The sequence below is a fragment of the Gadus morhua genome, chromosome 11 (genome assembly GCF_902167405.1).
Source record: "Gadus morhua chromosome 11, gadMor3.0, whole genome shotgun sequence".
Classification (NCBI taxonomy): domain Eukaryota; kingdom Metazoa; phylum Chordata; class Actinopteri; order Gadiformes; family Gadidae; genus Gadus; species Gadus morhua.
In genome coordinates, this window is record NC_044058.1 from 20,809,938 (window position 1) to 20,837,478 (window position 27,541).

The following is a 27,541-nucleotide window of genomic DNA, read 5'->3' on the forward strand; positions in this document are numbered from 1 at the left end:
CCCCCCCCCCCCCCCCCCCCCCCCCCCCCCCCCCCCCCCCCCCCCCCCCCCCCCCAAGTCACGGATCATTGATAAAATAGCCATGTGATGATGACGAGAATAACCAACTGTAACTTTGACAAAAACGAAACATAGTATGTTTATTTTTTTTATATAACCTGCATGTTGAATACACGTCATGTTTGTGACGGTTTTCTGAATACACTTCATCAGCGTGTCAGTGACAAGTGAACCACATAGCCACATTGCGGTCTGTTGCCTGACAGTCAAACCTACCGTGTCTCTCTGCTGCCCCCTAGCGGAGTGTGTCGGAAAACTCCCTGGTGGCCATGGACTTCTCAGGGAGAATAGGCAGGGTGATCAAGAACCCTCTAGAAGCTCAAAGCGCCGCCATGGAAGAGGGACACGCATGGAGGGTGAGACAGTAGTTACTACACAGTAGTTTAATCATTTCCTAGTACCTTCCTTGTGCTTGACTGAAACTAGACAAATGCAAAGAAACACTGTCTCGGAAGTATGCAGGCGATATTTCAATTATTTAGGTTTTAGAAGCCTTTGAATCTAGAATATGAATATGGTGTAGATGTTAGTTGGTCAACGTGCTAATGTGCTGACCAAAAGTTCTTGAAATTGATTGAAAATAGACATTTCAACAATATATATGCATATTTAAAATATTAATAGTCAATAGTGTTAGTACAATGAGACTAATTCATCCAAATATGTCTGCATATCAAATAACATTCTTCAGTGCTTCCTGGTATCCATTCACTTCTGAAGTTCCTAAAGTTATTTGAATTGTTTCTCATCAGCTTCTGTGTGTGTTTGTGTGTTTCTCTTTGTGTGTGTGTGTGTCCGTCGCATCCCTCTCAGAAGAGGAGTCAACGATTGAACGTGCTGGGCTGCCACAGTCCTCTCCACCACTCTTCACTAAGCTCAGGTAGGTGCGATACGTTAACGACTGTAACCTTTTGAAGGATGTGCCCTCCTGTGTGGGCTCAATGCTAAACAACGTGGTTGAACGAGATGCCTGTGTTTGCTGAATGAGCAGTGATCCACGTGGCGCAGCTGTGGTTCCACGGCCGGATAACCAGGGAGGAGTCGCACCGCATCATCCACCAGCAGGGACAAGTGGACGGGTCAGTGGGCTTTTATTAAATGACAATGGTGTATGTTATTTTTTATTATTTTTAAATAGCATATAGTGTGGTATCGCTACCTCAAGGAAAAACAATGAAGCTCGACGATAGATTCGTGTATGCTTTTTTTCTTGCTTATTATTATTTATTTATTTATTTTATTAAACACAGAATCAGAATCAGAATCACTTTCATCACATCTTATTGTACAGTACACAAGTGTAAAAAAAATAAAATTGGTTGTCATGGTGGCGGCGCCGCGAGCGAGCGATGGACTCAACAACATAGCAGTATTTTACTTATTTTAGTGTTTTTATGCGTGATTATATGTATATAGATGTAGATGAATGGACAACCATGGAAAGTCAGTCCTTTAAAGTAGGCTGAATGAAAGAGCAATAAAATGACCACGGCCCCTCTTCGACATCTGGAGAGGAGACCTGTGCAAACAGAGATGAAAGCTTTTTTTCCTTAAACTGTTGAGTGAATGAGTTTGTTCTGAATGTCCCTGCTCTCTTCCTGCAGGTTGTTTCTGCTGAGGGTCAGTCAGAGCAACCCCAAGGCGTTTGTACTCACACTGTGCCATCATCAGAAAATCAAACATTTCCAGATACTACCGGTAGGCACCACTCGGTTCTGTCATTGATTATATAACACATACTTATGTTGGCTTGAATTTAACAGAAAATATGGGATAATGTCGTGTGAAGGGTCATAACTGGTTGTGGGTGTTAAGCATTGGAGTCATTCTGTATTTAGTTAACATAATAACCAATTTGAAGATAAAAAAATTCATAAGGAAAAAAGCCATCTCAATGAGCCTGGAGGGTTATTTTCAACATAAATAATTTATATGAATCAAAATGTGTCCTCTCTCTCTCCGTCCCTCTCCAACTTCATGTTCTCCTTCATTCCTGACTACCATTCATCTGGTCTCTCCCCTCATCCTGTCTGTTGCATCATCTGGTCTCACCCTTCATCTGGTCTTGCCCTTCATCCCAAATGACCAAAGTGTGAAGAGGACGGACAGATCTTCTTCAGCCTTGACGACGGCTCGACCAAGTTCACTGACCTGATCCAGTTGGTGGAGTTCTACCAGCTCAACAAAGGGGTGTTGCCTTGCAAACTGAGACACCCGTGCACCTTTGTGGCCTTATGACCTCTTCCAGCGCCCTGACACATCCCCCACCACCGCTCACAACGTCATTTTTCCCTCTTGTTTTGTGTCGGTTTTTTCGTATACATTTTTCTCGTCTGGAGAAGCGGGTGAATGAACTGATGCTTCCGTTTGTTGTTTTTCTTGATATTTTTTACGACGGACTCTGCTGGAGACTGCTGAGCTAATTTCGGGTGGTTTTGTGGGTTGGTCGTTACGGTTGGATGGACAAATCAAGGCGCTCAACACATCCAATCAGGTGCAAGGAAGACGAACAGGAACGCAAGGAGCTTTTATGGACATAATGGACCAGATGAATCTGCCATTTTATTTTATTTTGTTTAAATGCTGTCACATAATCGTTCAATCCCCCATAAATACAATCAACCAATAAACTGGTCACTCGCAATTAGGCATTGTGTTGCCACTGCGAACACAGGTTTAACTGTTAACTGAACAATCAGCAGGTTGCTGTTTTGTTCTGTAACATTATTTTTTTAATCCCACCACCGATAGATGTTAATGTTTAGCATCATTTAGCATATCTCTTATTTGCACTCCTTAATCTAGAGCATGCTTTTTGACATCACTCATGGCTGTATCTATCCTCGGTCCTGTTACCGGCTAGTCACTTGATAGCACCGTACAACATCGCCCTCTGAGGTCCAATACATGTAAGGACATGCAAGATCTATTTTACAACGGGGAAAACCTAGAGGTTTTGGTGTCACTGAAGTTATGCCATTTTAATCCCTGCCGAGGTCCGTAACCCTCACGAGAGGATGAATGCGTGACAAGTTTTGAAACCATTTATAATATCACACAAACCTGAAAAAGGGAACATGGACAACAGCAATGTACAATAAGAGGTGTTATTTGATCAAGATCTTTAAAGTGCTCATAGTGGTTCTCCTTCAAAGATGATTGCTCCGACCACACAGGATGTTTTTCTGCCACTGCTTATTCTTGCTTGTCTTTCCGTTGTTTTGCGTCTCATTGTCACTCTGTAGGCTTTCTGTTTACGTGATGGGCTACCAAGATCAGCCGCCATTCTACATTGGTTTACTGCACAGCTCATGTTCCCTGAGATAACAAATAACAGGGCCTTAAGTCTTCCACATCGCCCGTTCACAAGAAAATGGTAGAGCATTTTATTCAGGTTATTTCAACACCGTGATAAAGCTAGTTATTTTTTCGTTCTTCTGTCAATACCAAGATACCTCTGTTATGCATTGTGATGTTATACAGTCAAACAAGGTCACTCTATGAGGTTTGGCTTGAAGTGCAGTGGATTTTCCTCAAGGTATTAAGTAAACCAATATTTAGCCTTGCTGGTTACTGTTAAGCCCCAGGCGGACCAGGAAGGATAACCACTAGATTTCCCTTTTTGTAAAAGGTTAACACAATGCTCCAAGTGTAACTCGGTGGAGTTGAATAACCGAGGAGGACTGGGAATACTGTCTCCGCCCATCGTTCCACTCTATTAACACCATGCCATTGTTGTTAGTAGCGCTTTCCCCCTTCAGAGAACACAGAAGAACTTTGAACTATTAGAAGTACAACTGGATCCATGTCCAACTTGATTAAGACAACCGTATACTTAAAGTCATTAGTCAACCAGATTTATTTTTATTGGAGTTTTGAGCCAATGTCCATCTAGGGAACTCGAGTAACAAAAAAAAGGATAATGTGACAAATTAATCGTCTCTGACACCATGGGAGTGCACTGGAATGTAGTCAAAAGGGCAATGCCATACACATTACACTTTATCATGACTCTGTTTATTAGAATCAGTGAAGGTGTTTAATTTGCCCAAATCTTTTTTGTGAGACTTTGACTGTAGCCCAAACTTGCATTTCTATATAAACACCTTCATAACTTATAATACATCATAATTATTGCTATACGTCTTTTTAATTAATTTTAGTTATATACATCATGTTGCACTTTATATCATATTTAATGGAGCGGTTATTGATAATGCCTTCAGCCATTGTAAGCTGCAAGTAACTCTTACAATGCATTAATCACTTGTTATCATGTATTATGAAGGTATTTATAGATTATTGTAGGTATGGCCTCACAAAAAGTCACACCTTGTTCATACCCTTGGTTTGGTCCGTTAACAAACATAATCATACATTATACATCCTTGTTCTTCCCACAGGATACTATGTTGGTGTAGTTCAAACTCGCTGTACAGCCTGATATAAACCAATACTGAATATCCATGTAAAATATGGGCCCTACACGGTAGTACAGAACTACAATTACATAGTACCTTGTGCTTGGCTTGTTAATGCAAAGATAATTTCATATATCTATCTACTGCTGATGATTTTTATTCAACAAAGCCTTTTAGAAAATATATCCTGGTTAAAGATTTGGCATTATCAGTTTTGAATCAGATGAATTTATCTTTTAACAGAGTGGTCAACCCAAATTGCCATTACATAGCAAAACAAAATATAAAATCGGTCTTAATTACAAATGTTAATTTACATGTCGTAATTCTACAAAATAATTTACACAACTCACCTGTTATTGAGTATAGTGTGTTAAAATTGCACCAGATTGGTTTCCCATCATAACAGGTGGTTTTGTATGTGTTTTTCACGGTTTTATTTTCCCTGTGATGCAACATTAAGAAAGATTCTTCACTTTGTTTGATTTGTTAAACAGTCCACGGGTTCTCTTAAGCTATATAGATATGTTGTGTCACTATTATTTAACTCAAATGTAATGAATCAAATCAGTTTAAAGTAAGTATTGTTTCAGCGACGTTTATTTATTTTTCATTAATAGTGATGACTTGAACCTTTTTCTTTTCTTACAGCGTTTTTTTTTGGCCATTGACATGTTGTTGATGGCCCATACGATTATTATTTTTTTTTTTATGTTTGTGTATTCAAACACCAATGTGGCAATGTGAAGTTATACATACACAAATTACAACGTTGATTCTTTTTTCATTTGAAATAAAAACAATATATTTTTTCCCGTTTTCCGAGGACTTGTTATGGTGCAAAGAAATTCAACAATGAATGTCAGTCATGGATTTTCTTCTTTCTCCATCTCCACCCAGTAGCCTACTCATGGGCTGTGGTCATTGAGACTGAACTGCAGAGTCCCTGAACAAGTTAAAGGACAGAGTGTAGCTTGGCCCCAGCTACACTGACTACGAATTGCCAAGGCACACTTTTATATATCTAAAAAGACAAAAAAAGGCTCAATTATCAGGAGATTGCACTGACTTAAATTGAGTGGCAGAAAAATAAAAATAAATACATGAGGAGGAATAGGTATGTGGATATTCATTTGCGAGGAACATAAGTACATTATTTCCTCAGGGTTAACTTAGCAAGTTATAAAAAATTACAGCAAAATTGGAAAACTGGTCCATCATGTTTCTGAGGCCTTTGATTTAAGGATTGTAGATGGATGAATGATGGAGATGTATTTTTTTGTTTTCCTGCTGGAGGTTTAACTGTTCCAAACTCGACGACAGCTAACAGCCTATATGTGTGCTGAGCATCCCCTCAAAAGAAAGCCCTCTATGGCAACATGGATATGTGCAATCATGGAAGTGAACGAAATACTACATTCAACTTAACAACAAACTTCCATGTGAGCCAGTAGTTTGCACCTATGGAAGTGGAAAGATGTGTGGATGTGTATAGGGTACAACGAGAACGCCCACCCATACACAAATGTCATGTGGTATCAACTTATCCATACTTTACCAGGTGTATGGAATCACAAAAATATATATATCTGCCATTTTTATATTGGACCATTAACCACTCCAAAAAATGCAAACCCTGCTTGCAAGGTTGTGAAGCCTGCTATTTGAATATCGTATGTGATTGGTTGGTTGGCTCCATTCGAACTCGTGACATTTTAATTAACACACTCATGTCAGGTTTTTGGGCTGTTGATTTTTTTAAGGAACGTTATGCTTAGGAAAGTAAATTGCGATGAAATTACCCCTATCCTATACTTGTGTGTGTCTTTGGATTTAACACTGTCACAAAGTGAGATTTACTCGCTGTATAAATGAGATAATATGTATGATTTATTTCAGGGAATGCAAAACATAAGACGATAACTTCTATTGGTAAGAGGAAACTCATGTATACATGATGTGCTTTGTTTCAACCTGTACATAGTTGAATGGCTTATACATCCTAATTGTAACTGTTTCAGGTATTTTTGTATAAATAAGGGACTGATATATTCTGTTCATTGTAATTAGAATAAAACATTAATACATTGCTATAAAAATATCAATCCCGTGTTTTATTACAAGGATGACATGCCTATAAGGCTATTTGTGTGTTTGTGTGCGTGCATCCGTTTATGAGGAAGGCAAAATAACCTGCTTGTCGGGGCAATTAGGTTGTTAGTAAAATGCTTGAAACTTCTTGTTATGGCAAAGTAGTGAAGGCTGAACCCAATGGCAAATATAAATGTATCCTTCCCCTGTTGACATATCACAAAACCAATCTTGATCAAACAGAGCTACACAGGATGCAGCTCTTTCATATTTGAATACTTTGTGGAACAATGCCATTCTGTTCCTTCCCGCTTGATCTCCAAAATATACGTACACAATAAGAAATCCTCCAAGGATTGATGTTCTAGTCAATTGATAAAGGTTCTAGTCAATTTACCATGTATTTTTAAATCATTCTGGGGCGGGGCTGCTAGCTCCCATGTTAACGCCCCTTAATTTCAGTCTATTAAGCAGAGGTATGTTAGCCTGGCACCGCCCGCCTACCTACTTCCGCTCCATTTTCATTTCACTTCAGTACTAGGTCTGGGTCTGCTTCATATGAATGCGTTTCTTGGAAGCCAGATTTTTGGCGATCCAATCAGCGAACAGAGGGAGTGGCTGAGAACGATGACGTCTAGGTTGCGCGCCAGTTTCAGTTGTAGTCAGAGGAAGAAAATGGAGAAGGATACGAGAGAAGCTATTCGGTCTGCTTTGGGATCGATGCCGAAAGTCGATAAATTAAAGCCGGAGCAAGAACAAGCTTTGCTGAGATTTGTTGGTGGCCATGATGTCGTGGCGCTTCTCCCCACCGGGTTCGGGAAAAGTTAGATTTCCAGCTGGCTCCGTTAGTGGTGAAGGAGCCGGTCCCGTCGCATGACATACGTCACGACCAAACGCTATGCGATTGGTTATGGCACATCCAGAGTGGCACTGGGCAGATCCAATCATTTAAAAACTTCAACAGACACCCGCCTCCAATTGAGTGAACGTTTGGCAATTGGGCAGTTCCAGACCTCCTGTACAAATGAAATGAAGTACGATGGTCTGGTAGGACCAGGCTAGAGGTATGTCACATCAACTCCTAATCAGCAGGTGACCCCATGTCAGCCAATAAGAAGTGATGCATGCAATGGAGGGAGTCATTCACCAGCAACGTCCAGAGGGTCAGGGGGGGAAATGGGTGCATAATATATGCACCCTGCAAGAACAGGCACCATTTCTTCCGCTGACATTCCACTGGACCTTTCAGGAGCCTTTGAAACAGTAAACCACTAGATCCACCTCTCCACTCTTGAAGAACTGGGAATCTCTGGCTTTGAACTCCCTATTCACATCCTGACTGCACAGATTGCCTTTGCAGGGTTACCTGGGAATAATCTGTGTCTGTACCTTGTATTCTTACGACTGGGGTCCCTCAGGGTTCTGTTCTTGGTCCCATCCTCTTCACTCTGTAGTTCATTCACGTGGCTTTTTCTACCAACGCTATGCAGATCACACACCACTAATTCTGTCCTTTGCATGCTCAGAAACCAAGGTAGCAGGAACAATATCTGCGTGCTTCACCACCTGAAGCTCAATCTGGACATGACTGAGCTGCTCTTCCTTCCAGGCAAGGCATCTCCCATCTACAACCTCCCAATCAATATTGAGAATTCAACCTCACAAATTCAGGGTCAAATCCATTCTTAACGTTCACCATCACAGGTATCGGAGGAAGAGCAATGGACTGTCCGCTGACATCCATTGATCAAAAAAGCATTACTTACAGTGCATCAGTTACAGGATTTTGCTCACAGTGTATCAGCAAACCATTGCTCTTCCTGTAATAACTAGATGGCGAATGTTGTTCAAACACAGCCGTACCCGTGTGTCCTTGAGAGTAGATCTACTATTATCATTACAGTACTATATTTAAATTACAAATGATTAAATATCACGTAATACTAGAGCTGTCAGTTAAACGCGTTATTAACGGCGTTAACGCAAACCAATTTTAACGGCGTTAAAAAATGTATCACGCGATTAACGCAATTATTTTATTTAAAAAAAAAAAGGATTTTTTTTTTATTTTTGGCTCAAAACAAAGAAGCAGCAGCCTGACTGCTATGTTCAAATGACATTTGTTCAAAGCAGTCGTTTAATTGCACTATAGGCTCTTTTTTTGTATCGTCCTGTTTTGATCAGTATATGCCAATGTTGTTATCAATAAAAAATCAAGGCAAGCCAATGCACTTCACCATGTTGATTAGAGAATTAAAATGAGAAGAATTATGGGACAAAAAAATCAAGGGATATTTAGCATAGAAAAAGAATTTGCGATTAATCGTGAGTTAACTATGACATTAATGAGATTAATCACAATTAAATATTTTAATCGCTTGACAGCTCTACATAATACACATACCTTTGACATGCCGTAAGCCCACAATCATCAGTTAGAATTCTTGAGGTCATCAATATGTATGTCACGACTAAACTCAAACACAAAGTTTAAGTTAGGTGGAGCAGTGGTTCTCAAACTCCCCTGGCGACCCCCCAAAATTCCCTGGTGACGACTGGCGACCCCCTTTTTGTTTTTTTTATTTAATTGTATTTTAAAACCTGTACTGCTCATCGCATGTTCCCACAATTGTACAAACTGAAAGGAAAATAATCTAATAAACAATTCTATCAAAGGAAAAATGACAAGATGCCTAGTATATTTTTGAAAAGAACTTAAACATGACGGAACAGTGCATCTGCAGATAGATCTAGGCCTGAACAAGACGCATGAACGATAAACCTCCTCCTCCTCAAAAATAAATGTCCAATTCAAGCCAAGAACATGCATCAGATCTAAATAAACTGAGAGTATTTTTCGCTGTGTGTGTGTCGGGTACCTGCCCGGGTACCTGCGCTCCATGATCCCCTCTGAGGCCCCGCTGGAGCCTGAGGATGGGCCTGCTTTTCGAACATAGTAAGTTCATTCTCGGGCTGATGCCACACACGGCGACACAGAGATTTTCCTCCACGCTGCTCAGCCGACATCTGTACTTGTTCTTCAAGTACGCCAGGGACGAGAATGTCTTTTCGCACATATATGTCGACCCAAGTGGTGGAAGAATGTCCGCAGCGGCCGCAGACAATGCGGGGCTAATAGAGTGGCGAAGTCACGCCCCTTCCGGTAGAGCCCATGGGACCTATAAGATCGAAAATTATGAATGGGTTTCCATGGAGAGAAAGTAACTATCTTCTGGTTCCAGTCTTTATATGCCCTGGATTACATATATGGTGTTTGTGGATTTAAATGATAATTCTTCATGTCAAGAGTTTGACCGTTTATTGTGCAATTGTTCAGTTAAAGGCTGTAGAGAAAACACAATGAGAAAGACTACAGGTCTCATGTGTAGATTACTGGCTGTACTCTTGGGTACTGTGTGTCTTGGGTAAACATGACCTGATATGATTATTCACTTGGTTGGGAGGATCTGAAACTGTTTAAATTGCTCTGTCTAAATGTAATCTTGACTCACTCTGCGAGAGCTATAATAGGTTATTGTCAACACCTATTTTGTACTTTTTTGCATTTAGAAGTCTCATCTGCCCTAGAAGGAATATCTCATAAAGAAATTGCCACGGCACACCTCATCATAGTGTGAGTGCACCTTTATCCGCCTATCTGAGAGGAATCAGAGGACCGGCTCAAGACACTCAGAACCCACCGTGGTTCCACCCGTAATTTGTCAGCAGTCAGGAGGACACATACAGACACACGTGTATCTATCTTATCCCCTCCAGAGTAACCATGGACGCAGCAGAGTTCCGTCGCCGGGGAAAGGAGATGGTTGACTTTGTGGCGGACTACCAGGAGAACATTGAGCACAGGCGAGTGTACCCAGACGTGGAGCCCGGGTACCTGCGCTCCATGATCCCCTCTGAGGCCCCGCTGGAGCCTGAGAGCTACGAGGACGTGCTCAGGGACGTCGACAGGGTCATTATGCCCGGAGTGAGTTCACACATGTATTTATTCCCCCTCATTATCCTTCTGGGGATAAATGAAGTCCCCAGCAAGATCCCCTCTGATTGGCAAGAGAGTTACATCGTGAGTCTGTACAAGGGCAAAGGCGATGCTCTCAACAGAGGCAACTACAAGGGGTTGAAGCTTATTTAGTACTCAAGTGTTGGAGTGTGTAGTAGAAGGACTGATCAGGAAGCGAGTGGGGATCAACGAGATCCAATTGATTATTTAAGCCCAAATCTGGTTGAACAGAAAGTTTCCTTTTTTTAAGCCTAATATCTGTTTCGACCAAATATGTTACTGGAGTCACTGAACTGTAACTGCAGGATTGGCATACTAAACTCAGAGATCAGCAGCATACAAATAAAATGAGTAGGCCTATGCTTGCAACATGTGTGCAACAATCACAGACAATCAGTCAACCATTTATGTTTTCTTGCCAATTCTTTCTCAATTGTTTTCTAGGTGACCCACTGGCTAAGCCCACACTTCTATGCCTATTACGCAAATTCAACTTCTTTCCCATCTATTTTGGCTGACTTGCTCAGTAGCGGCATAGGAACCATTGGCTTCACATGGGTAAGGCAGAAACTCTCAGTCTCAGTCTCATTAAAACGGCAATGTACAATGACTGCAATTCAATTGTTTTTATTGGATGGTGTATTATGGGTATGAAGTAGTGATTGCATGCAGTATCTATTTCAGTTATATATTATAATTTATTTTGTTAAGGCTGCAAATCCAGCATGTAGTGAGTTGGAAACAGTGATGTTGGACTGGCTGGGCAAGATGCTCCAACTTCCAGAAGACTTCCTTTCAGAGACACAGGGTCAGGGAGGAGGAGTCATTCAGGTCAGTCATGACACAACAGCTTCTTTCTAAGGGAGAGATATACACTGGCCCCTACAGGTCAAACCAATTTAGTTTTTTTTTTTTTTTTTTTGTGTTCACTCTGTAATCGTCTTTGAGTATTTAGAAAAGCGCTATATAAGTCAAATGTATTATAATTTGTATTATTATGTTTGAACACATGCAGCATACTCTTTTATATTTTACTGTTTGTTTACTCATACATTTACAGCAATACATGTATGATTGTTCAGATGGCTCAATTGTCATGTTGAACCCGAAAACCAAACCAAAACTACCATAACCTATCCCAAATATGATTTCGATTTCAATTTACCAATATTTTAATATGTATAATTATTTATTCTTCTAGGGTACGGCTAGTGAAGCGACTCTGATGGCGTTGCTTTCCGCTCGCCTCAAAACAGTGAAATGTGTCCAAGAATCCGATCCTCAACGATCAGAGGCTGACATTATTTCCAAACTGATAGCCTACACCTCCGAAGAAGTACGATTTGATCAGTGCTGTTGTTTTCTTGCCAGCTTGAAATACTTGCAACACTCGGGAAAATACATATAAATATATTATGGGTAGATGGAGGCTATAGTATATAGAATCTCTTGTCTTTGCCTTATTCCTCAGGCCCACTCATCAGTGGAGAAAGCCAGTATCATTGGCGGAGTGGTGATAAGAATGGTCCCAACAGATGAGCACTTCTCTGTCAGAGCAGAGACCCTGGAGAAGATGGTGGCTGAGGACAAGGCCACTGGATACATACCCTTCTTTGTATGGAGACGTGCACACAGACTAAAGCACACATATATGGAATGATTGGGTATTCATCGAGCCAAAATGCATAATGACAAATCATGGATGTTTTTTTTGCTTTCATTCTGTGCTTTTCAGTTCTGCGCTACCCTTGGCACGACTCCCTGTTGTGCATTTGATAAAATTGATGAACTTGGGCCCATATGTGAGTTGGCCACAAAGCAATGCAATGGTTGTGTTGCAGTTACTTTTCCATGGGAGCAATATTTCCCATTTCTCTCTTTTCATAATCAAAGGTAATATTTCTGCTTTAGTTTGAGTCTGTAGTTAAGTTGCTTCTAATCATTGTTCTTGCCCGTCTCATCCAGGTAATGCAGAGAATATCTGGATGCATATTGACGCAGCCTATGCTGGATGCGCTTTTATCTGCCCAGAATTTAGGCCTTTGTTGAATGGCGTCGAGGTAAGTTATACTACTACTATACATATTTGTAATTGCATTATGTCTATTTGTGATATGTTTGGTTCTGTTTAAATGTTTTCAGTTTTCCTTCCCCAAGCTATTCATGTGCGAAAACATACAAACGCATTCATTTTAACATCTGGTGGCTTACATTTGCTGTTGGAAATGGTTTGACTAACATGTCCAACCAACAAGTGTGCATGAGTAACCGATAACCACAGCAAGAGAGAGAGCATCAATGTTTTAGAGGCTGCCGTTGCAGCTGCGGCTCCCCGCCTCCAAGACAGACAAAGAGGCACATGAAGCAATAGATGAGAGCAGGAGTAATTTCCTGAGGCAGAGTAAGAGCTTTGGATAAGGTCTTTCCGATAGCTGGTGAGGAGGAGGGAGAGATCGGGACCGAATTGCAGCAGGTTGAGCTCCGTTTTGGCAAATGACGCCTTTCAGTAGCTTATTTTTAATAATTTGTCTCATGTGTTCAATTAATTAATTTTGATAGTAAAACAAAATAGTACAAAAGCAAATACAGTTGTATCAACGATTTAAGATATAAAGGCTTACATCATTAATGTTATCCTGGCAAGTCCTTTTTATGAAATGAACATTTACGATAATATTTCCTTCCTTTCATTTTAAAGTTTGCAGATTCATTTAGCATCAACCCCAACAAATTTCTCTTAGTCGGCTTTGACTGCTCGGCCATGTGGTAAGTAATCCACCCAAAATACCTCCAGGTAGAGTAAATATTGATCCAATACACAGTGTCAGCTTAAAGTAATTTGCACTAATTTCAGTGCCAGTACTATCAGCCTTTTTATGTATTCATGTGACCCAAATGTGACCCAATAATAGCACATGATTTATCATAGCACAGCGTTATAGAATTGGGAATTGACAATCCACAGTCTGATGTGAAATTCAAACATTCTCATAACTATTTTAACAAATGTGTTTTATAAAGACTTGATTCTGATTGGTCAATTATGGTATTCAGGCATACATTAGCATTATATTTTGTGTCCAATTCTGCATTTATTTTGCTTCAGCGTCATGTAGGACCACGTAGCCCAACGTCAAGAAGAGTTGGGGACATATATAATATTAATAAATGGAAATTGACTACATACGTGTTCAATTGGACTTCCGGTTTGGCAGGAAATCCCAGATATAATTATTATAATTTTCTTCTCAGTATGGGGAATGTCTTTTTTTAATCCGTTTTCAATTCAACAAGCCATGCATTTGTGTTGTTTAAGGGTAAAAAAAAGCGCAGACCTAACCAGAGCTTTCCAAATGGATCCAGAGTACCTGAAACATGAACACCAAGGGTCAGGTTGGTGCAACCATCTCCATCAGCCCTACTCTACCCACAAAATAGCTTTTTTACTTGAAAAGAATTGGTCCGAAAAGGATCAACTATAGTGTCAGCTACAGTTAATGCTGAATAGGACCAATGTTGAATATAGTGGCTTAATCTTAATCAAATGCAGTCCCGAGTATGATGTGGGTGTTAAAGGGTTCGAGATCTGAGTTATTGGTTTAGCTATAAGCAAGCTGAGGCACACAGGCTATGGCCTTATTTCATTAGCGGCCAGCAAACCTTGTATTTCCATGTAATGGAAAATGTGTAGTTGTGGAGAAAGTGTAGTGTAGTTCATTTATTTAATTAATAATCTACTTGTGTGTTATTGTCCTACATTTGTTGTGTTGAATGTGATTTATTTGGAGCCAATCTTCGTTGTTACAGATTTACCATGTTTGATAGCATTGTTCCCTTTTTATGAAAAGAACCAAGGTGTGGAACAGAAATGTGTCATATGAATGATTTATGTGTTATATAAACCGCAAAAAGTCCATGTCCATTACAATATCTAACTCAAAATTGTTTTCCCACAATAGGTCTGGTTAAAGATTATATGGTAAGATAGTCTGTGCAGTAGTTTATTTACAATAATATAATTATAAAATCATTAATAGCTACATGCTAAATATCAGGTTTTTATTTTTTTCTCCCTCTGCACCTCTTCTCCACATCTCTCTCACCTCACCTCTCCTCTGACTCTCAGCATTGGGGTATTCCTATGGCCAGGAGGTTCCGCTCCCTGAAGTTGTGGTTTGTGTTCCGCATGTACGGGCTCAGAGGCCTCCAAGCGTTCATCCGTAAGGTACACAGACTGAAGCATAGAAATATTGCTGTGTATATTATGAGCATGGTATATATTGGTACAAGATTTAATGACACAAGGCTACCATCTAGTGGATACATGTAAAAATGCCTACTGCCATAATACTGCCATAATAATCTTTTAATCTTCTTTTTGTATTAACCAAAGTCCCTGATGGTTGTTGGGCGATATTATACATTATTGAATATGAACTGAGACACAGAATGTCTTCTGTTTGCAGCATGTGGAATTGGCCAAAACATTTGAGAATCTGGTGAGAGGCGACAACAACTTTGAGATCTGTGCTGAAGTAGTCATGGGACTAGTTTGCTTCAGGCTGAAGGTAAAAGATGCATTCAAATAAGCACATCATGCAAGTTATACTACACTATCAAATGAAAAACAAATGACATAAAGGCAAAAAAAAATTCTCTGCACTTGAATATTTGTCTATTTAATCAATACATCAATACAAACTACTCCTGTTGATTGCATCCTGATGGTATCATGTCTGTTTGTTCATTCTTTCAAAGTATACCATCCGTTGTCTTTAATTCAACCTCCTCTCTGGCTATGCGTTGCCCCCAGGGTTCGGATGAGCTGAACAAAGCCTTGCTGAAACAAATCACCAGGACGGGGAAGATCTACCTGGTGCCCTGCAAGCTCCGCGGACGTTTTGTTCTGCGCTTCGTCGTCTGTGGGCGGACCACCGAGCTGCGCCATATCCAAGAGGCGTGGAAGCACATCACCGAGCTGTCCAGCGAGCTCCTGCAGAACCTCTTTGATCATGAAGGAAAGGAAAACTGACCAGTCAGGATAGGGAATATGACATCATGGTTGCCAAAAAACTGGCAGATGCATTTTCAACCAGAACAGACCCATATATATTCACAGCATTTCTCTCACATAGCCAAGGTGCCTATGCCATTTTACCTACATACCTTTACCTACCCTTTACCTTACCTACAGCACAGCACACACAAGGCTGCGAACATGGATCCATAACGCAAATTATATTTGCTTCATGATTTCCGTTGTCATCTTCATCTTTTGGGTGTGCGGTAATCAACTGGCTTGGGTTGACTTTTATATTTACTGAGTGGCAATTTTAATACTTGTTGGCTTCTGTGGCGGGGTGTGTTTAGTAGGTCTGAGTCTTTAATCAATTGAACACTTTTTTGGGGGGCCCCTGATCCTTTAATGGCTAGTTAGGATTTTTTTTCCGTCTTTTCCCCTCAAAATTGAAATGAAAAAAATACATCTATATATATGCATAGATGCAAATACCTTGCATGACTCAGGGCCTTAATTTTTATTCTTTATACATTGTCACACAAAATCGATTGGATTTGTATGTTCAACATATTTTCAGATATTGATAACATTCTGTTAAATATTATCTCTCATTTGATCTTTAATCAAAATTTTAATGAAATTGTAATAGTGTAACAAATTGAGAGCTTTCCTTATAGCCGAGGAGTTCTCTGTTGGTGTGGGTGTAAAATGGACTGTATGAAATACAGATCATTCTTTATTTTTCCAACTGGCGGGATAGTAATCAAGAGCCATAGAATAGGTCAAGTTTTACATGATATTTCGAGCAGTTTATTTTTTTCATCGCGGCCCCTGGGGATAGCCCATATGGTGGACTTGAAATTGCCTATACCTGCCAAAAGATGAACGATGATGTCTAAAGGTCTTTTCAATGTATAATGTGAGCAATTATGTTGCTTAGAATAAAATAAACCTGTAGACTTTATAACTAAATGAAGCACACCAAGAGGGTTAATTCACAGACTAAAACAGTCCATAACCAAGTAGCTCTGCTATAACAGTTAAATATTGGAGATTTAAAATCAAAAGGCCATCAGAGAGGGGTGATGAGCCCTTCATTTTTCCTCAAAACTACAAAGGCATCTGAACCGGTGACAAGAGGGGTCGACAGCCAAGGAGCACGTCTGGATACTGCTCCTCACCAAGCTATACTATATTATTCAACCCAAATCTATACCTGTGCTGTATTATATCCTGTAAAAAACTATCTATTCGAACCTCTGATCCAAACTGTCAAGCTGCCTTGATTTCCACTTCTAGAATCACTGCTACGACGAAAGTACGTAGTTGTGTATTTAACAGCTTAGAAATAAGATATGAGTCATGGTTCTCTACCGGATAATACACATACCTGTGACATTCTGTCAGCCAACAATTATCTACTAGAAATCTCAAGGTCATCAATGTGTATGTCCCCACTCAAATCCTTTCCAGTTCCGCCAGTTTATCGCCTGCAGGATTCTGGAGTCTTGACATTTATTATGTACTATTATAACTACTTAACACCCAACATAAATCTTGTTATCTTCATTTGTCAAAAAAAGGTTCAGATATCATTTTTTATATTAGATATGTAATTTGTGGCTCATAAAATATTTGTGTGGATATCATTTTACAAGGCATAGGTTAAATGGTATACTTAACTAATTTTAGTACCAAAAGTACCAAACATTTGTGGATCGGGGTAAACACAACGTTCAATACAAATGGCCATACTTGAGTGGCCACCCAAACTCATTAATAGCCTCTCCTTTATTACTTCTAATGCTATACTGCTGTCAACCAGGATCATGCAAAAAAAAGAAAATGAAGATGAACCAGCTACTGAGATCCTAACTGATCAAAAACCAGATTTAAGATTTCGATAATTTTTTTAATATTCGCTTGAGATTATAGCCTAGATTTGATGGCAGACCAGCTGTGTGCCTCACCTGCCAAACTGGTTGAACAGGGAATTTTCCTTCAAATCTGTTTCGACCTATCATTTTGCTGGAGTCACGGAACTGTGATTGCGTGATTGGCATACTAAACTCTGAGATTAGCATTATACAAATAAGATTGCCTATGTGTGGCAACACTTGCAGACAATGAGTCAACCATTTTCTTTATGTCTGATATTCTAGATGACCCACCCGAGCGGCATAGAATTTGAAAAATACTCAGTCTCAGGCTGTGCAGATAATATCTAAGGCATAATAAACATATTTATCTACCAAGTATAACTTCTTACCATCGGATATTGTGTTGATAATCCATTGCTCTTCCTGTGATAATCAGAAGGCGAATGTTAGGGCGGAATTTGAACTTGAATTTGAGCCCTGATTTCATCCTGAATTTCCACCTGAATTTGTGAGGTTGAAAAATAATGGGTTGAATTACCTGCCGAATAATTCAGATACAGAAAATCGTATTCGATTCACATAATTCAACATGCCATTTTGCCATTTAACATACTTCCATACTTTCATTGCCGTTCATTCAATCTCTTATAATATTGGCGATAGTTAATTCCAATTATTAATCCACTGTCTGCACCTGAGTCCCTATATTATTTTTTAACACTTCCATTTAAGAATCTACTTGAAAACTACTTTGATTTTAGCTAAATGAACACCGTTTATCAGAAGGTTTATTTACTAATGTCGTGGCAATTTCTCTATCAGATATTGCGTCTAAGCAGATGAGATATTTAGATGCAAAAAGCACACAATACTTGCAGGTAATTGCTGGTTATATATATTTGTAATAAAAGTACGAACAAAGATACATCACAACATGCATCAACAAACAACATAACAGGCATACATTACAATAATCTGAGGCCTCAGATGGGAGCTTCTCCTTGCGTGTTACTTCATACTCAAGGTACGCTGGGGAGAAGTCCGCTGAGAAGCTAAAGTCAGGAGCTTTTATACACTTAGATCGGATCCTTGAGGGCAGTTGGCCTCCAATAAACCAAAAGCCTTTGTTAACCAGATGTTAATCTATTGATTGAAGTTTCTTCAGAGGTTAAGAAGGTGGTTGAGGCTGTTCCTTATCACCCTTTGCTTCTCTACGCTCCCCAGGGGGTCAAGTAAAACAGGCCCAAACCAAACTACATACAACACGGAAACGGAATGTGAAACCAGATTACATCACATGAAACACTAAGATTTACATTTTAGAAGAACCTGAACGTAACATGTAGATTTTCCATCACACTAATCACAGGAATTGTCAGTACTAACCTGTATTCATTATTTTTCTTTATTATGTCTCCACACCTAGCAATTAACCACCAAAACACGTTTATTTCTAGTTCAACAACCCTTGTTTGGTTGTGAAATAGCTTACCTCCTGTCCCCATCATCGTCATCCAGCATCTTCTGTAATAAATTGGATTGCACCTCATCGATGGTGTGTGCGCACCTTTAACAGCCAATCTGAGAGGAATCAGAGGACAGGCTGCAAACGCTCAGATCCAACCGTGGTTATACCTGTCATTGTAAGTACACCCATGCATCAGCACGGTCAGGAGGAAACACAAACGTATCTAATATATATTAATGTAGTAGAATGTAGTATGTAGTGATGGATCAATCAATGAGAGGAGTGAGTGTCACTGTGAGATTAATAGATGGTTCTGTGTCACAGAAGGTATGCTGGCAAAAGTTTTTTTATAGGCGCTCGATTTTTGTTTGGACACACCTGTACCGTGCGTCCTTGAGAGGGTTTCATTCTAGAGCGAGGAGTGTGAAACTAAAACAGGATCTTTTAAACACAGTAGGCCTCTTATTATCACAGTACCATTTCATTTTAAAGAATCAGATAGCCTATCTGATACCATATGATATCTGCCTAGTTTATTAGTCCACTAAAGCCTTGTTTGACAAGCAGTTTGACAAGTCTGACAAGGCTTTTTCATTCTAAACAAAACAATGATACAATAAAAAAAGTGTTCCTCACCTCCACAGTAACCATGGACGCAGCAGAGTTCCGTCGCCGGGGAAAGGAGATGGTGGACTATGTGGCGGACTACCTGGAGAACATTGAGCACAGGCGAGTGTACCCAGACGTGGAGCCCGGGTACCTGCGCTCCATGATCCCCTCCGAGGCCCCGCTGGAGCCTGAGAGCTACGAGGACGTGCTCAAGGACGTCGACAGGGTCATTATGCCCGGGGTGAGTCCTCACATGTATTTATTCCCCCTCATTATCCTTCTGGGGATAAATGAAGTACCCAGCAAGATTATGGAGGTAGATTTGTGTCTTTATTATGCAATCAAAAATAATAGGTTTGAGAGCAAAACTTTCCACACTGCAATCAAAAAATAGATTTGAGAGCAAAACTTTCCACACTGCAATCAAAAAATTGATTTGAGAGCAAAACTATCGACACTGCAATCAAAAAATGTTTTATTGCAAGATAAATTAATGTGATAAAAAAAATATCAATGGGAATCCAAAGGTTTTGTTTGCAAACCCAAAAGTTTTGTTTGCAAATCCAAAAGTTTTGTTTGCGAATCCAAAAGTTTTGTTTGCGAATCAAAAAGCTTTGCTTGCGAATCCGAAAGTTTTGCTTGCGAATCCAAAAGCTTTGCTTGCTGTTGAGCTGAATCTGGGGGGGCGGGACCTACGCCGAAAGATGTAAGACACGTCTCTATTGGCCAGTCTCGATCGGAGTGACAGCTTGGCAACATCCACAGTTAGTAACGAGAGAGGGAGTTCTATTTCATGTAGGCTACGCCGTCTAGGCTTCGCCTTATGAGCTTGTCCCGTGCGCGCGCTTGCGCGCCCTGAATATCCCGTAGGCCTCCCTGTCAGCCGACAAGGAGACCATGGCAGAGGAGACCAGGGCAATGTTGTTGAAAGCCGCCGTGGATTGAGAGGCACAAACGAACACCCTGTCTGTCAGGCCGACAATCTGCTTCTGGAGGCGGTCGGGGGGCCGCGGCTTTTCGGATGTTGCCAAGCTGTCACTCCGATCGAGACTGGCCAATAGAGACGTGTCTTACATCTTTCGGCGTAGGTCCCGCCCACGAGATTCAGCTCAACAGCAAGCAAAGCTTTTGGATTCGCAAGCAAAACTTTCGGATTCGCAAACAAAGCTTTTTGATTCGCAAACAAAACTTTTGGATTCGCAAACAAAACTTTTGGATTTGCAAACAAAACTTTTGGGTTTGCAAACAAAACTTTTGGATTCCCATTAATATTTTTTTTATCACATTAATTTATCTTGCAATAAAACATTTTTTGATTGATAGTTTTGCTCTCAAATCTATTTTTTGATTGCAGTGTGGAAAGTTTTGCTCTTAAACCTATTTTTTGATTGCAGTGTGGAAAGTTTTGCTCTCAAACCTATTCTTTTTGATTGCATAATAAAGACACAAATCTACCCCCATACAAGATCCCCTCTGATTGGCAAGAGAGTTACATCGTGAGTCTGTACAAGGGCAAAAGCGATGCTCTCAACAGAGGCAACTACAAGGGGTTGAACCTTATTTAGCAAGTACTCAAGTGTTGGAGTGTGTAGTAGAAGGACTGATCAGGAAGCGAGTGGGGAGCTACGAGGACCTCCTCAAGGACGCCGACAGGGTCATTATGCCCGGAGTGAGTCCTCACATGTATTTATTCCCCCTCATTATCTTTCTGTCGATTAAGAACGGTAATCTTACATTCATGACTGGGGCAATAATTCGGCCCGAATGCATTGCCAATACCACCATCTAACGGATTGAATTTGATTTATTTTATTTCTTCAATATTCATTACCTTTTGTTGATGCTATCCAATATATTTTGGGATAGAGACAGCACAGGACAGTATATTTTATTTTATTTTTTTTGTTAATTGACGTTGTTAAATACCATTTAATGTTAATTGTTAGAAACACTACATTTCACATAAGATTGATTAAATATCCCAACATACCCGTGACATGCCATCCTCTTATATTATCTACTAGAATTCTCAAGGTCATTAATGTGTCACCACTAATCTCAAGGCCTTTCCAGTACAGCCAGTACTGGTACAATAAAAGGCGTAGGCCTATGTGTGCAACATTCATAGACAATGAGGCAATTATTTTGTCTGGCAAAATGTTCCAAATCTGGTTGAACAGAAAGTGTTCCTTTTTTTAAGCCTCATATCTGTTTTGACCAAATATGTTACTGGAGTCACTGAACTGTAACTGCAGGATTGGCATACTAAACTCAGAGATCAGCAGCATACAAATAAAATGAGTAGGCCTATGCTTGCAACATGTGTGTAACAATCACAGACAATGAGTCAACCATTTATTTTGTCTGGCCAATTGTTCCTCATTTGTTATTCTAGGTGACCCACTGGCAAAGCCCACACTTCCATGCCTATTTCCCGAGTACCACTTCTTTCCCATCTATTTTGGCTGACTTGCTCAGTAGCGGCATAGGAACTGTTGGATTCACATGGGTAAGGCAGAAACTCTCAGACTGTGCTGATATTTACAAGAGAAAAAAGTGCAACCAGAAAGCCCTTCTGATTGGTTGAATCAAATGTAAATAAAGATGGATATGAACAATGAGAGATACGGCGGGAAAGACTGCACTTAAATTGTTTTTATTTGATGGTGTATTATGGTGTGAAGTGATGGACAACAGTTGCGTTGCAATTGCGTTCACCCTTGCCCAAACCTGACAGAGTTAGAGTGGAGGGGTAGCTGATATTTAAAATGTCTCTATTAAATGCAATATATGTCATTTATATTTTATATTATCATTGATTTTGTTAAGGCTGCGAATCCAGCATGTAATGAGTTGGAAACAGTGATGTTGGACTGGCTGGGAAAGATGCTCCAGCTTCCAGAAGACTTCCTTGCAGAGACACAGGGTCAGGGAGGTGGAGTCATTCAGGTCAGTCATGACACAACAGCTTCCTTTTAAAAGTATATATTTCCTTTATTTCTAAGGTAAGAGGAATACACTGGCCCCTACAGGTCAAACCAGTTTATGACATTTATTTTATTTTGTCTTCACTCTGTAATGTGTCTTTGACTATTTAGAAAAGCGCAATATAAGTCTATTATTATAATTGTTATTATTATGTTTGAACGCATGCAGCTTACTCTTTTATATATGTTTGTTTATTCATACATTTACAGCAATAAATGTTTGATTGTTCAGATGGCTCAACTGTAACGTTGAGCCATCTTTAATGTGGAACTGTTAATTTGAAAACAAACCTGATACCAAACCAAGTACCATAACTTATCCCGATTATAATTTCGTTTTTAATTTAACAATGTTTTAATATGTATAATATTTATTCTTCCAGGGTACGGCTAGTGAAGCGACTCTGATGGCGTTGCTTTCCGCTCGATTCAAAACAGTAAAATGTGTCCAAGAATCCGATCCTCAACGATCAGAGGCTGACATTATTTCCAAACTGATAGCCTACACCTCCGAAGAAGTACGATTTGCTTAGGGCTGTTGTTATCTTGCCAGCTTGAAATACTTGGGAAAACACATATTAATATATGATGGGTTCCAAGATGGAGGCTATAGAATCTCTTGTCCTTGCCTTATTCCTCAGGCCCACTCATCAGTGGAGAAAGCCAGTGTCATTGGCGGAGTGGTGATGAGGATGGTCCCAACAGATGAGCACTTCTCTGTCAGAGCAGAAACCCTGGAGAAGATGGTGGCTGAGGACAAGGCCACTGGATTCATACCCTTCTTTGTAGGGAGATGTGCACACAGACTAAAGCACACATATATGGAATGATTGGATATTCATCAATACTTCTAGCCAAGATGCATAATGATGAATCATAATTGTTGCTTTCAGCTCTAGTAAGAGCTGGATGTTTATTTTGCTTTCATTTTGTGTTTTTCAGTTCTGCGCTACCCTTGGCACGACTCCCTGTTGTGCATTTGATAAAATTGATGAACTTGGGCCCATATGTGAGTTGGCCACAAAGCAATGCAATGGTTGTGTTGCAGTTACTTTCCCATGGGAGCTATGTTTCCTATTTCTCTCTTTACATAAGCAAAGGTCATGTCTCCACTTTAGTTTGAGTCTCGAGTGAAGTGGCTTCTAATCATTGTTTTTGCCCGTCTGTTCCAGGTAATGCAGAGAATATCTGGATGCATATTGACGCAGCCTATGCTGGATGTGCATTTATCTGCCCAGAATTCAGGCCTTTGTTGAATGGCGTCGAAGTATGTTATACTACTACTATAAATTTTTGTAATTGTATTGTCTATTTGTGATCTGTTTGATTCCATTTAAATTAAGCAATAGAATAAAAATTAGCCACTTTCAGTAGCTTATTTTTAATTATTTGTTTAATGTGACTGTTCAATTAATTAATTGTGATAAAAAAAAATAGTACAAAAGCAAATACATTTGTATCAACAATATAATAAATAAAGGCTTACATTATTAATGATATCCTGTCAAGTTCTTTTTATGCAATGAACATTTATTGATAACATTTCCTTCCTTTCTTTTTAAAGTTTGCAGATTCATTTAACATCAACCCCCACAAATTTCTTCTAGTCAACTTTGACTGCTCGGCCATGTGGTAAGTAATCCGCCCACAATACCTGAATTATCCAGGTAGAGTAAATACCACTGTGGATCCAATACACAGTGTCAGTTTGAAGTAGCCTACCTAATTTGCACTAATTTCAGTGCAGGTTCTATCAGACTTTTTATGTATTCATCATAGCACAACGTAATAGATTTTAAATTGGGAATTGACAATCCACACTCTTATGTGAAATGCAAACATTCTCACAACTATTTTTACTAATTTAAAGACTTGATTCTGATTGGTCAATTATGGTATTCAGGCATTATATTAGCATTTATTTTGCTTTAGCGTCATGTAGGACCCCGTGGCCCAACGTCAAGAAGAGTTGGGGACATATATAAATATTATTAAATGGAAATTGGTTACATACGTGTTCAATTGGACTACCGGTTTGCAGAAAATCCAAGATATAATTATTATACTTTTTTTCTCAGTATGGGGAATGTCTTTTTTTGATCCATTTTCAATTCAACAAGCCATGAATTTGTGTTGTTTAAGGGTAAAAAAAAGCGCAGACCTAAACAGAGCTTTCCAAATGGATCCAGAGTACCTGAAACATGAAAACCAAGGGTCAGGTAGGTGCAACAGACTCTCCATCAGCCCTACTCTACCCACAAAATAGCTTTTTTACTTAAAAATAGTTAGTCTAAAAAGGATCAGCTACACAGTTAGTGCTGAATAGGAACACTGCTGAATATAGTGGCTTAATCTTAATCCAGTTCAGTCCAACTGAGTATGATGTGGGTGTTAAAGGGTTCGAGATCTGACAAGAACATTATTCGAAAGGGCCTTAAACAGCAAAAGTCCATGTCCATTACAATATCTAACTCAAAATTGTTTTCACACAATAGGTCTGGTTAAAGATTATATGGTAAGATAGTCTGAACTGTAGTTTAATTACAATAATATAATTATAATATCATAAATAGATACATGCTAAATATCACCTTTTTTTTTTACTTCTCTGCACCTGCTCCTCTCTGACTCTCAGCATTGGGTCATTCCCCTGGGAAGGAGGTTCCGCTCACTGAAGTTGTGGTTTGTGTTCCGCATGTACGGGCTCAGCGGCCTCCAAGCGTTCATCCGTAAGGTACACAGACTGAAGCATAGAAATATTGCTGTGTATATTATGAGTATGGTATATATTGGTACAAGATTTAATGACACAAGGCTACCATCTAGTGGATACATGTAAAAATGCCTACTGCCATAATACTTATTTTTCTACTTTTCATTTGAGGAATTATATTATATCTACCTATTGCAGATAAGATACATATACATGTCTTAATCTTTTAATCTTCTTTTGTATTAACCAAAGTCCCTGATGGTTGTTGGGCGATATTATACTGAATATGAACTGAGACACAGAATGTCTTCTGTTTGCAGCATGTGGAATTGGCCAAAACATTTGAGATTCTGGTGAGAGACGACAACAACTTTGAGATCTGTGCTGAAGTAGTCATGGGACTAGTTTGCTTCAGGCTTAAGGTAAAAGATGCATTCAAATATGCACATCATGCAAGTTATACTACACTATCAAACAGTGGCTAACTGGCCATAACTTCCAGAACAAATGAAATAAAGGCAACTATTTTTTCCAAAATAAACATACTCTGCACTTGAAGATTTGTCTACTTAATCAATGAATCAATACAAACTACTCCTGTTGATTGCATCCAGATGGTATCATGTCTGTTTGTTCATTCTTTCAAAGTGTCTTTAATTCAACCTCCTCTCTGACTATGCGTTGCCCCCAGGGTTCGGATGAGCTGAACAAAGCCTTGCTGAAACAAATCACCAGGACGGGGAAGATCCACCTGGTGCCTTGCACGCTCCGCGGACGTTTCGTCCTGCGCTTCGTCGTCTGCGGGCGGACCACCGAGCTGCGCCATATCCAAGAGGCGTGGAAGCACATCACCGAGCTGTCCAGCAAGCTCCTGCAGAACCTCTTTGATCATGAAGGAAAGGAAAACTGACCAGTCAGGATAGGGAATATGACATCATTGTTGCCAAAAACTGGCAGATACATTTTCAGCCAGAACAGAACCATAGAGATATATATTCACAGCATTTCCCGCACATATAGCCAAGGTGCCTATGCCATTTTACCTACATACCTTACCTTTTACCTTACCGACAGCACATTTTACAGGAAGATTTAGGCTAGTTGTAGGCCTACTTCTCTTCTGAGTCAGCAGTAAGCATATGAGGGTTTGAGAACCAGCAGTAAGGCTGCGAACAATTTATGGATCAATTTATATTTGCTTCATGATTTCAGTTGTCACCTTCATTTTTGTTGGTGTGCGGTAATCAACTGAACAGGCTTGGGTTGACTTTTATATTTACTGTGTGGCAATTGTAATACTTGGTCGCTTCTGTGGCGGGGTGTGTTTAGAAGGTCTGAGACTTTTATTGAAATTGAACACTTTGCTTTAATTTAAATTGAAACACTTTTTTGGGGGGCCCAGACTTGTATGGCTAGCTACGTTTTTATTTTCCTTTTTTCCCCCTCAAAATTGAAATGAAAAAAATAAATGTATATTTATGCATAGATGCAAATACCTTGCATGACTCAGCGCCTTAATTTTTATTCTATTTTATATTGTCACACAAAATGTATTGGATTTGTACATTCTCACCATATTTTCATATATTGATAATATTCCGTCAAATAATATCTCTCATTTGATCTTTAATCAACATTTTAATAAAATTGTAATAGCGCAACAAATTGAGAGCTTTCCTTATAGCAGAGGAGTTCACTGTTGGTGTGGGTGTAAAATGGACTGTATGAAATACAGATCATTCTTTATTTTTCCAAGTGGCGGGATAGTAATCAAGAGCCATATCAAGTTTTACATTATATTTCGAGCAGTTTATTTTTTTCATCGCGGAGGGACCTTTCGGGCTCAGCCCATATGGTGGACTTTAAATTGCCTATACCTGCCAAAAGATGAACGATGTCTAAAGGTCTTTTTAATGTATAATATGAGCAATTATGTTGCTTAAAATAAAATAAACCTGTAGGCTTTATAAATGAAGCGCACCAGCGAAGAGGGTTCATTCACAGACTAAAGCAGTCCATAACCAAGTAGCTCTTCTATAACAGTAAAATATTGGAGATTTAAAATCAAAAGGCCATCAGAGAGGGGTGATGAGCCCTTAATTTTTCCTCAAAACTACAAAGGCATCTGAAACTTGAGATACATATTTATATTATTGCTATCTGGACAGCCCTCTCCCATATTATAGTACAGGAGAATGAGAGTCGATCCCTTATCGTAACTATCCTGGTCAACTGAAACAGTTTTGAGTTGCTTCCATTGCGCTGTGTACGCCA

The 27,541-nt window shown here is 39.6% G+C and overlaps 3 protein-coding genes across 4 annotated transcripts; all 3 read left to right on the forward strand.

The window, feature by feature from the left end:
- Positions 1-299: 299 nt before the first annotated feature.
- On the forward strand, positions 300-5,300 carry grb10b (growth factor receptor-bound protein 10b; the record flags this gene model as incomplete). Of its 2 annotated transcripts, none has more annotated exon segments than XM_030370084.1 (5): positions 300-416; positions 874-940; positions 1,052-1,139; positions 1,665-1,758; positions 2,152-5,300. In XM_030370084.1, coding segments are annotated over 5 exon segments (513 nt in total), but the record flags the coding sequence as incomplete, so codon positions are not given.
- Positions 5,301-10,247: 4,947 nt separating this feature from the next.
- Positions 10,248-17,385, forward strand: LOC115554234 (aromatic-L-amino-acid decarboxylase). The gene is made up of 13 exons (XM_030370889.1): positions 10,248-10,557; positions 11,035-11,148; positions 11,302-11,421; positions 11,792-11,926; positions 12,062-12,205; positions 12,326-12,392; positions 12,556-12,650; positions 13,289-13,356; positions 13,907-13,983; positions 14,550-14,569; positions 14,717-14,815; positions 15,057-15,158; positions 15,404-17,385. The coding sequence occupies exons 1-13, from the start codon at positions 10,357-10,359 to the stop codon at positions 15,620-15,622; spliced, it is 1,461 nt and encodes a 486-aa protein (XP_030226749.1). The 5' UTR covers positions 10,248-10,356; the 3' UTR covers positions 15,623-17,385.
- Positions 17,386-18,996: 1,611 nt separating this feature from the next.
- On the forward strand, positions 18,997-26,933 carry LOC115554236 (aromatic-L-amino-acid decarboxylase-like). The gene is made up of 14 exons (XM_030370890.1): positions 18,997-19,133; positions 19,603-19,808; positions 21,963-22,076; positions 22,397-22,516; positions 22,938-23,072; positions 23,196-23,339; positions 23,497-23,563; positions 23,727-23,821; positions 24,119-24,186; positions 24,697-24,773; positions 25,050-25,069; positions 25,190-25,288; positions 25,588-25,689; positions 25,959-26,933. Exons 2-14 carry the CDS (start codon positions 19,608-19,610, stop codon positions 26,175-26,177), a joined length of 1,461 nt encoding a protein of 486 aa, XP_030226750.1. The 5' UTR covers positions 18,997-19,133; positions 19,603-19,607; the 3' UTR covers positions 26,178-26,933.
- The last annotated feature ends 608 nt before the right edge of the window (positions 26,934-27,541 follow it).

Coding starts and splice junctions, on each gene's coding strand:
- LOC115554234 (XM_030370889.1), top strand. CDS start 10,357: ATGGACGCAGCAGAGTTCCGTCGCCGGGGAAAGGAGATGGTTGACTTT. Junction 11,927..12,061: donor TAGCCTACACCTCCGAAGAA/GTACGATTTGAT, acceptor CTTATTCCTCAG/GCCCACTCATCAGTGGAGAA. Junction 12,206..12,325: donor CTGGATACATACCCTTCTTT/GTATGGAGACGT, acceptor TGTGCTTTTCAG/TTCTGCGCTACCCTTGGCAC.
- LOC115554236 (XM_030370890.1), top strand. CDS start 19,608: ATGGACGCAGCAGAGTTCCGTCGCCGGGGAAAGGAGATGGTGGACTAT. Junction 22,517..22,937: donor AGGGAGGTGGAGTCATTCAG/GTCAGTCATGAC, acceptor TTATTCTTCCAG/GGTACGGCTAGTGAAGCGAC. Junction 25,070..25,189: donor GTCTGGTTAAAGATTATATG/GTAAGATAGTCT, acceptor TCTGACTCTCAG/CATTGGGTCATTCCCCTGGG.